At 42.8% G+C, this 10,480-nt stretch overlaps 1 protein-coding gene across 1 annotated transcript; it reads left to right on the top strand.

Moving 5' to 3' along the window:
- Nucleotides 1-1,749: 1,749 nt before the first annotated feature.
- Nucleotides 1,750-3,652, top strand: LOC119657054 (tRNA-dihydrouridine(20) synthase [NAD(P)+]-like). The gene is made up of 8 exons (XM_038063807.1): nucleotides 1,750-1,971; nucleotides 2,029-2,165; nucleotides 2,223-2,386; nucleotides 2,448-2,569; nucleotides 2,650-2,820; nucleotides 2,882-3,047; nucleotides 3,116-3,315; nucleotides 3,382-3,652. Exons 1-8 carry the CDS (start codon nucleotides 1,800-1,802, stop codon nucleotides 3,630-3,632), a joined length of 1,383 nt encoding a protein of 460 aa, XP_037919735.1. The 5' UTR covers nucleotides 1,750-1,799; the 3' UTR covers nucleotides 3,633-3,652.
- Nucleotides 3,653-10,480: the final 6,828 nt, after the last annotated feature.

Below are 10,480 nucleotides of genomic sequence, written 5' to 3'. Positions count from 1 at the left end.
AAGATTCCCAAAAAGAGCACCCGTCTTGGGGAGAACAATCGGCGGTATTTGCGTGCTTTCTGCTCTTACAGAAATAATAGCTTAAGTGGTCCTGGGAAGTATCGGAGCACAACTCCAAAGCTCGACAGAGGAGCAAGTTGGTTTCCCCACTCATATATTCAGAACAAACCCGTAGCTGTCGGAAACCCTATAAACAGAGATCTATTTGAGCTTTCTCTTTCATCTTCGCAATTTCTGTGATGCGAATTGTAGGATGTGCGGACTCTGACGACATGGTTCCTTATTAGCAAATGTCCAGTGCAAACCACCGTAATTCTGTATGCATTTACACGCGACAGATGCAGATTGTCCTCGACTTGACAGTCGCATGCGAGACTCCGACTGCGCTTACCGAGGGACTGGAAAGCTTGAAGTCCATGGACGTTCTCACAGCCCTCTATGTTCCCATGACCGGGAACACAGAGCAGGGTGACTTTAAGCGTGCCGCGCAGACTGCTGCTGAGAAATCTCCCGAATCGACTCCGCACCCCCGAAGAGACCTCTTCTCCAACTTTCCTTGCAAATCCCAGCGATATTTGTCTTACTAACAAGTCACCAATAAGTGATGAGAAAGTTCGACTGATACGGGCTTTTGATGGGCCTCTTATATGCAGCCCTTATCCCCTTTCTTAAAATTAAAAAAAAAAACTTTAAGAAGTAACTCGTTAAAGAGGTGACCGCCATGAGCTTTCATCGAGGTTAAAACGGGGGGGGGGGGGGGGGAGGGGACGATTATTATTATTATAAATCGATAATCCAGAAGATATCAAAGGATGATCAAGTCAATGACTAATGATTGAAAACATTATCTCAGTAATTGACGTTAATCTGTGAACCATACCAGATATAAACCTAAGTCTGAAAAGGAGGCAAGCAACTATACCGAGAAAGGAGAAATAACACAAAGCAAACAACCCTTCAGACTTTTCTTTAGAAAGCAGTTCTAGTCTATCATCTTCTTTTATTCAGCCTTTGTCCCGCTCACAAACTGGGTCGGTTCGTCGTGATCGGTCCTCCATTTGGTTCTATCAAATGCCTGACCTCAGTTCTAGCTGATCATCACATGCAAAAATATCCAGATATTATAAGTATGAATATTTCATTTTTCGGTTTAGTTAAGTTCTTAAGTTCAAATTCCGCTTTCTTAGATGATGAACGCTCTGAACTGCTGCGATAGACAACAAACATTCTATAGATAATTTTTAGGTGTTTTTTTTTTTGACTAATAAATGTAAAATGAATCTAATCTATCTAATTTAAACTAATACGTATTTCGGCGACTAACTCTTTCCTTTTTCAGTGTCTTATTTTCTAAGAAGATAAAACGGAATAATATCTTCCAAGGCAATCTTTTATTTTAAGACTTCGGCTAACCAACTACCTCCTAATTCAAATCTTAATAAATATAGTTTTTTTTTTCTTCAATATTCCTCGTTTTTTTTTCAAACGTACTATATAACCAGATTTCATAGGCGCTGAATGCATAGAAACAATTTTAAACATTACAGGGGAAACCAAAACCCTGAGAATTTGCATAGGAACTGCTTCTTTATATTGCCTGGTTTCACACTGCGTTTCGTTTTTCTAGAAGTAATCCCTACAAATATTGAAGGATTATTGTATCAAGTTTTCTGCCTAGTACTGTTGTTAGTTCACAATAAGAAATCCTCGAATCCACGTGCTTTCCATCGACAGCTGATACTTGTCACCTATCAACTGGCAGTCGTCATCTATCAGAAGAGGAATTTTAAAACATTGGGATGACAGTAGGAGCGCCCAGCATTCTCTATAAGGGTAAAACTATTCTCGCCCCTATGGTAAGGGTGGGGACCCTTCCAATGAGGCTCCTCGCCCTAGAAATGGGAGCTGACCTCGTCTACTCCGAAGAACTAATAGACTGGAAGCTGATGAAGGCGAAGCGGCGAGAAAATCGTAGGTGCCATCCACCAATGCCTACTTGAGTATTATTAAAATTTTGTAATATTCTAGTTGCCCTAGGAACTATTGACTTCGTCGACCCCTCGGATGGCAGCATAGTCTTTCGGACATGTAAGCACGAAGAGGGCAGAGTTATTCTGCAGCTGGGAACTGCTGAAGCGGAACGAGCACTTGCCGTTGGCAAATTGGTGAGTAATGGAAACGTCCTATGAGCTGCAGACTAAACCAATAGTTCTTCATTTCAGGTTGAAAGCGACGTTGCTGGGATTGATATCAATATGGGATGTCCTAAAGAGTTCTCAATTAAAGGCGGAATGGGTGCGGCGTTGCTTGCGAAGCCAGAGAAAGCGAGAGGGATCCTTAAGACTTTGGTTGAGAACCTTAGAATTCCCGTAACATGTAAGATAAGGTGAATATTATTGTAATGTTCATGCTCACCTCCTAATACCTATAAATGTGTTAACAATTAGATTATTACCCGATGTAGAAGAAACAGTGAAGCTAGTGAAAAGTTTCGAATCAGCAGGAATAAGTGCAATTGCAATCCATGCCCGAACAAGGGATGAAAGACCTCATCACGATCCGCATCCAGGTGAATACATTTGTTCACATAATCCTAAATTTTGCTTCCTGACTTGTTTCTAAGTTGTAATCATACTTTTTTCCTTTCAGAGGTAGTGAAACGCGTGGCTGCTGCCGTTAGGATTCCCGTAATTGCAAATGGAGGCTCGAGAGAAATTGATAAATACGCAGACATTGCCAAATTCAGGGACGCGTGTGGTGTTGACAGTGTCATGATCGCGAGGGCTGCGCAATATAACGTCTCCATATTCCGCAAAGAAGGTTCTATTTCGCAGCTGTTTGAATCTCCGAAACTTCGGATGATCATTTTATCTGTTTCCAGGCTTGCTTCCCTTAGATGATGTCATAGTGAAATATTTGAAATTGTGTATAGATTACGACAATCCACCATCGAATACAAAGTATTGCGTTCAAAACATGCTTCGCGAGCAGCAAGAGTCTCCTCGGGGGAGGAGGTTTTTGAATTGTCAGACACTGGAGTCAATGTGGTAAGGGAGATTCCAAGCTCAGTTCATAACCTTGGGCCAAGATTGATTCGACAATAATATTTTTCCAGCGAAATCTGGGCACTGGGAGAATATTGCCACCAGAAACAACTTGAATTTCAAGAGAAAGGAAACTTTGGACGCCGAGATGTGGTCCCTGGGAATTTGACAGAGGAAAATGACGAGACCCCAACGCCAAAGAAGGCGAAAGTAGATAGCGAGGCGATATTTGAAAGAAACATTGCCTTTTTTAGGGCAAATTACACAGATGGTATGTTGTAGGCATGAACTTTTACCGTGAAGGAGATGAGTTAATGCTTTAATCCTTAAATTTCAGACAAAGAACTGCCAAAAACTAAGCTGCATGTGTACGCGGGAAAACACGATAAACTCTTGCCGACGTACGAAACGCAGCGAGAAGACAAATTATTCAGAACCATTCTCACCTTTGATGGAAAGAAATATGCTAGTTTGTACTGGGAAAAGAATAAAAAATTTGCGGAGCAAGGTGCCGCGCTAGTATGTCTGCTGGGGCTTGGCGTTGTAAGTGAAGAATCGTTGATTCAAAATGGTAGCATTTTGAAATAAAAATTGTGCTTCTACCATGATTTGGTGTTTTTCTAACTCAGCCTGGCGACCGCAATACCGGCACACGGCTTGTGTGTGTGTATGGTGGGGGAGAAGCTACAGCTTCTGAGCACTCAGGCCGTGTTGGTCCATTGTACTCGCCACCCCCGTCTAACGGAATATTCTGGATTCGTTAACGTATCGCAGGATTTCCGTTAATGGATGTGATGCTACCCGTCGCAATTGGATAACATCGGCACCAAAGATCTGATGCCTGATGCGTCCGTAGGCAGGGCATTCACATAGAAAATGCTCGGTGGATTCCGCTTCCTCATTACAGAAGGGACACGTATCATCTTGAGTAATTCCTATTCTGAACATATGCCCAGCTAGTGAATTATGGCCTGTCAGAATGACCACAATACACCTGCAAGTCCTTCTACTTTTCGACAGAATAAACTGTGCGGTACGCATGTTCGGTTCTGGCAGGAGAAGTTTGGTGTGTCGAGCAGCATTTAGGCTCTGCCACCTGTTATTATGGCAAGCTTTTTCCCAGTTTTCGAAAACAGACTTAGCCAATGCTACTGATACTCCTATTGCTGGCTCTGGTCCCGGCATAGGGGAGATTGACCCCTCATCCGAGATTTCGTTTCCCTCTACGCCACAGTGACCAGGTACCCAGAGTAGTTACACCGCATTGAATCTAGAGATAGAGTTTAGATCAAAGGACTACTCAATGCCCTCAATTCAGCTATAGATTGCGATGCGCCTGCCCTTCAACCGCTTGTCAATCACTCAGTTTGCCGCCCTTAGGATCGCATAAACCGTTGCATATTGTCCCAAAGGAAAAGTCCACTTCTCGTTTTTATTCGAGAGGTAGACTCCGGCTCCAGAACCCTCTTCTGTTTTTGAGCCTTCGGTGTAGAAGACTTCCGTATATCCCGCCACGCATTCCTCTGGGTCTTCCCAGTCCTCTCTACGCTTCAGGGTAACTTCATATCTTCTACCAAATAGATGTATGGAGACACGAGAATCGGAAGGCATTGTAAGAACTGGAGTCCTCCCAGTAGCTCTTCCAATTCCCACATGCGTTGTTTCCCCATAGGTCTAATCGAATTAGTCTATGAGCTGCTCTCATTTCAGTGCTTTGGATAAATATATCCAGGGGCTGCAAATTCAGAGCTGCGCCGGATGTTGTGCTCATGGCACCAGTGATACCCAGACACACAGTTGTTTGCAGTGCGGCTAGTTTACGGTGAAAACCTTTTTGTCTCACCTTAACCCACCACACTACGGATGCATATACGAACATCGACCTAATGATGGCAACATATATCCACATTACCACATGGGGCCTGAGTCCCCATGTCGAGGCAAAGGTCCGTCTGCACAGCCCATGAGTTGTGAGAGTTCGTTTCATCTTTACCTCTACATGTGTGTTCCAAAAAAGTTTTTTTATCTAGAGTGTCTCCCAGATATTTCACTTCTTCGGAGAGTTGAAGGGTAGTACCCCTCATTTCAGGGAGGCAAAGTCCATCCAGTTTTCTCCTTTTTGTGAATAAAACCATTGTGGTTTTATTTGGATTAACTGAGAGACCATATTCGTTTTGAGAAGCTCTGGCCAAGCTCTGGTCAATAAGGCGGATTTGCGCTCAATATAATTCGTAGGCATGTCGTGTTCTACGAATTATATAAAGTAGCACTTAACATCTATGAGCCGCTACGGTCACACTGCTCCCAGGGCAGAAGTGAGGCAGCGTCTGACGATTTGCCTCTGCCCTGGTAAGAAACCGTAAAGCCGTCATCGCTTGACTTTTTTGAGAGACCATGTCTGAGGCACCAGCTGTCTATCAAATCAACGGCACGTTGTATATTCCTACACACTGTTCCAAGATCCCGATCAACAGCAAGCACAGCCACGTAATCAGCATAAGCTTGAGCGTGTATTGGCAAATTTTGCAGTTCGCATAGCAGTGAGTCGATCAGCATACCCCACAGAACTGGCGAAAGCACACCTCCTTGGGGGCAGCCCTTCGTTGCTTCTGCAGTCAGGTAGCGATCGACACCCACCTCAGCGCACAGTAATCTCTGCGTTAGCACAGCATAGATCCACTTAATTAAAGCATCATCAACACCATGCGCTCTGGCGGCATCACAAAGTTTTTGAAAAGGCGCACAGTCAAAAGCCCCTTCAATATCCACGAACACCCCCATCACGTACTCACCATTCAGAGTTGCATCCTCTATCTTTGTGACCAGAGAATGAAGAGCAGACTCACAGGACTTTCCACGTTGGTAAGCATGTTGGTTTTCACTAAGTGGGTGCGACCTAAGTGCATTTCCACGAATGAATGAAGTCAAGCTGATCTGTCTGAAGTTCTTTGGATGAGAATAGTCACCTTTCAAAGATTTCGGTATGAAGACTACCTTAACGTGTTGCCAAGAGGAAGGCACGTAGCCCAAAGCAAGACATCCTCGGAAAATATTTCTTAGAGGTCGCTCTAAATGCTCCATACCCTCCTTTAGCATTGCCGGATAGATGCCATCCATGCCAGGTACTTTGAAATGCTCAAAGGACAGTATGGCAGCTCTTACCTTTTCATGGGTGACAACCGCTTTCGCAGTGTTCCCGTTCCCCTTGCAGCACTTGCGTGTTAAAGGAGTTGTAAGAACCGTCAACTCTCCTCCTGTCACTTCTCTCACGCGTTCTCCCGAGTGGTGTCCTTCCAAGAGGGTCTGTACTGAATCCAGTCTGGAGCTCGTGAAAGTACCGTCGGATTTTCTAAGAGAATCCAACTTGGCCGACTCATCCCTTTTGAGGACTCTGCACAGCTTTGAAGTCTCTCTTTCGCCTTCCAGTTCCTCACAGTACACTCTAAAGGAGTCTCGTTTCGAACACCTAACGAGCCTCTTATATTCACGCTGCGAGTTCCTGAAATTTAACCAGTCTCCTGGTTGATTTCCTGAGTTTTTGCAATTCTCGGTTCTACCAAGAAACCGCGTTTTACCGCTTTGACCTCGGGGAAATGGGACACGGCTTAATATAAATTAAAGAAATACTTCGAACAACCTGCACTGCGCCGAAGTTTTCTAGGTATGACTACTCCGACTGTTTAATTTATATGACTGCCTTTTGTAGAAAATAGCCCATCAACCACCAAATCGTTCCCGAGTACTGACCATGTATTTTAGTTCGCGAGAACCCAAATTATCGATGGGCTTTTCCTTTCTCTAGGCCGGCAGGAGTGGTATACAGAATGTCCTGTAGAAGATGATAGAAATTTTAATGGTGGCATCATTTGTTTGAGGAAATTCACCGTTATTTCGAAGATATAACTGTTCAAGCTTTAAGTAAATTTCAAAATTGATTTTTCATCTAAATTTCAAAACGTAATATTGCAACGATGCTCTAAACTTACAAACTTTCAAAGTTGACAGAGATCGACTCGTTATGTTAGATTTCAAATGACATGTAAAAATCATGGGCTTATCTATGTGAAATTTACCAATATAGCACATCAAATTGGAGAAAACGTCTTGATTTGGGGCAAATTGACTTACTGTAGATAGATATGGTAGTTTATATCAGTTCAATTGATTATCTCAAATAAAAAGCGTTTTTAAGTCCTAGCTTTAATTCGACGTTTATTCCAATATTCTAGTTATCGCAGTTTTTAGGTTATTATGATTTTAGCGGTGTAGAGGTAGCGCCTGGCGTCCAGCAGTTTTGAAACACCCTGTATATGGTTGCCGTTCACCCTTGGGGTATAGCGCGTCAACCACCACCTACGCCACATCGTTTGCGATTCACTGATATATACTTCACTTCCCCCTGGACTTCCTGACATGCCAGCACTCCTCTATTGTTCTGCGCCAAGTGGCTTTGGGGCGATTTTGTAGTGTGGATTGCACTACATGACGTAGCCAGCATCGCAATTGTCGCCCTTCCTTAATGTGTGACCTATCCACTGCCCCTTCCACCTTCCGATCACATCCCTTACGGTTTTCTGGCGCCGACCAAGTTCTTTGTTTGAAATAGTATGGGGCCTGTGTGCTCACAAAGGCTTAGGGCTTTCGAGTGACACTGATGGTCACATTCCATGTGCTACGCTCATATAGCACCACCGAAGAAACATTAACAGAGAACAGTCTCAACTTGATCTTGGGATAACTACATTTCCCGATTTTAGACAGGGCAGCGAAAGCGGATCTGGCACTGTTGTCGCGTCAGGCAACATTCATTTCGGTACCATCGTCGGCGGCACGCTTCCTAAATACACAAATTGATCGAAGCCTTAGATGTTCTGCCCATCAACGCAGATTGGGTGGGTGCGATGACCCGTTAGATTGAGCACCTTGGTTTTGTTGGTGATTATCTTCAGTCCATTTTTCTAGCCTCTCTTTCCGGTGAGAGAGCAAACAGATGTCCTCAGCGTAGTGGAGGTGTTTGAGAAAAGAAGTCTAGGTTCATTGAACTATTCCACATCCTACGGACAAGCCAGCAGGAAGAAGGCCACCGATAGCAAGAATAAATAATATCGGTGATACGATGCAACCCTGGCGGACTCCGCTTTGGTCCTCAAAATCCTCTGAGATTTTACGGTGTAGCATGTGACATTTTGCGTCATCCTATGTCGCCCTGATAATAGCAACTAGTTTCTCCGGAATGTCCCTCTTGCATAGAGCACTCGAAATAGACTCCCTGTTCACGCTATCGAAAGCCTTCTCGAAATTAATGAGGCGGAACGGAAATTTGAACTTCGCGTGCTGTTCCAAAGTGATCCGTAAAATGTTGATGCAGGAGGATCAAGCCTACTTGCAGTCGTTCAAACTTTCGAGGTGTTCTTTGATACGTTCCAGGATTGTTGTAGCTATTATTTTTTCAACAGCAAGGAGCATCCAGATACCCCTCCAATTGTTACACTCAAAACGGTTGCTCTTCGTTAGAATATCAACGATCATCCCCTCCTTCCACTCTCTGAGAGAGATCTCAGATTCCCAACATTTGGACGCAGCAGATCTGTAGTAACTCCAAGTGCAGTGATAAATGATAGTGCGGAGACACCGTCAAACCCAGCGGCTTTACTTCATTTTATTGCATCGATTTCCGAAATGATTTTTCTTCTGATTGGAAGAGCAGTCAGGTTAAAAGTTGGCATTTGCTTCCTTATATTAATTCAAAAACACGACATATGTATGAATTATAATGAAAACAAAAACCGCCTTGTAAAATTCCTAAGCCTAAGCCGGCCGATGCTAAACTAGAGTTTTTTTTTAGAATCGAGTGAATCCTAAGTCTGCCATCCGCTTAATGACAAATCGAAGGGAGCAAATGCCAACTTGTAATCAACCCGGCAGAGGTGAGGCAGCGCCTGATGAGTTGCATTTGCCCTGGACGAAACCGCAAGTCATATTGTATTCGGAAGCTACGGTAAACATATTGCCCACTCATGGTGTTTTCGCGAATTAATATAAGTGAATCAGTTCGGCTACGCGACAAAGGAGAGTCAGTGTCTGTTGAAACCGTAGTCGTCTGTATTTTTTTAAACTAACTAAAAATAAGAGCCCATGGTCCAGAAAAATGGGAGCAAGTCTTTCTCCAATTCGTCCGGTCTGCCATCAAGTGGATGACGGACTCAGGGCTTCCTTAATTCGCAACAATAGCCATGACTAACGCATTATTTGCAACCGAACTTGTAAATCTACACTTCTACTCATACTTGCAGTTTTTTCTTAACACCATTCGATATTTCTATTAGATAATCAACTCTCTCAGGTTTTTCAATACATGCTTTCCCATAAATGTACCCCTCCATTCAGTAGTAACACAGCTAAAAACGATAGGATTGATGCGAACATTAGAACACACATCTAATGACAAATTATTCTCCACAGTAGAGAAACCTTTCTCTTGTCTTCATTGTAATCATCAATAATGCGATCCTATATTGATCATGTTACACGTTTCCGACCTGATCTGACTCTATTCTCCAGCGTCCCATATATTTTTTTTTGTGTAATAATGTTATATACGATGTGCCGTGAGATTTCGTGTCCTTGTGCTAGCTCCTAAGGTGTAATCCCCATTTGGAACTTCGTTACAACCATAGAACTTATCTTGATGCTTAGTTCTCTGGGTTTCACAATTTTTAATTTACCTTACAAAAGAACTTTTTATAAAATGTGGCTCAATGATGATTATCAATTCACCAACTGCAAAACGTTTGCTGCCACTCACTACTCATTTGACAACACTATGTTCGAATAATTGTGGCCCATATTGAAATAATTTTGTCACCCATTCAAAACGCTAGAAAGACAAGCAGGGTAATTACTACTTTTACAGTTATTCAGTAATCGTTTCTAATATTCATCGTGATATGAAAAAAGCCCGCTTTCAAAAATTTAACTGGAACATCAAAACATCAGTTTCGAAGTTAAAATTTGTGAAAAAATCCCGATGTTGAAATAATCATGTCCGCCTGTGTAGTTATATAGTTGCGTAGACAAATTTACAATAAATATAAATAAATAAAAAAATCAAATACGCAAATTCAACTTATACGGGTATCGCTTGGACCCAGCTATCTTAGAAATCCGGGGTATTACTGTACTTTCAGTAAGAAGCGAAAATCCCTACAGGAAAACGAAACTAACATTGTGCTGCAGGTCAGCGAATCGAGAAGGACGGACATAAAACACGCAAGAGGACAAGGCCCAACCTAGATGTAACACCATTGAAGATAGGGAACGAAATTGTTGTTGAAATCCAGGTAGACGAAGAATTTACTGGTGACAAACAAATGATAAGTAGCTCTAGTTGGGAAGTTATGAATCCCTCTTAACGTCTACCCCTCAAATAAAACTGC

Source organism: Hermetia illucens, chromosome 5 (genome assembly GCF_905115235.1).
Source record: "Hermetia illucens chromosome 5, iHerIll2.2.curated.20191125, whole genome shotgun sequence".
NCBI classification, from domain to species: Eukaryota; Metazoa; Arthropoda; class Insecta; order Diptera; family Stratiomyidae; genus Hermetia; species Hermetia illucens.
The sequence above is the reverse complement of the archived record's forward strand: the minus strand, read 5'-3'. Positions and strand labels throughout refer to the sequence as shown.

Coding starts and splice junctions, on each gene's coding strand:
- LOC119657054 (XM_038063807.1), top strand. CDS start 1,800: ATGACAGTAGGAGCGCCCAGCATTCTCTATAAGGGTAAAACTATTCTC. Junction 1,972..2,028: donor GGCGAAGCGGCGAGAAAATC/GTAGGTGCCATC, acceptor GTAATATTCTAG/TTGCCCTAGGAACTATTGAC. Junction 2,821..2,881: donor CTCCATATTCCGCAAAGAAG/GTTCTATTTCGC, acceptor ATCTGTTTCCAG/GCTTGCTTCCCTTAGATGAT.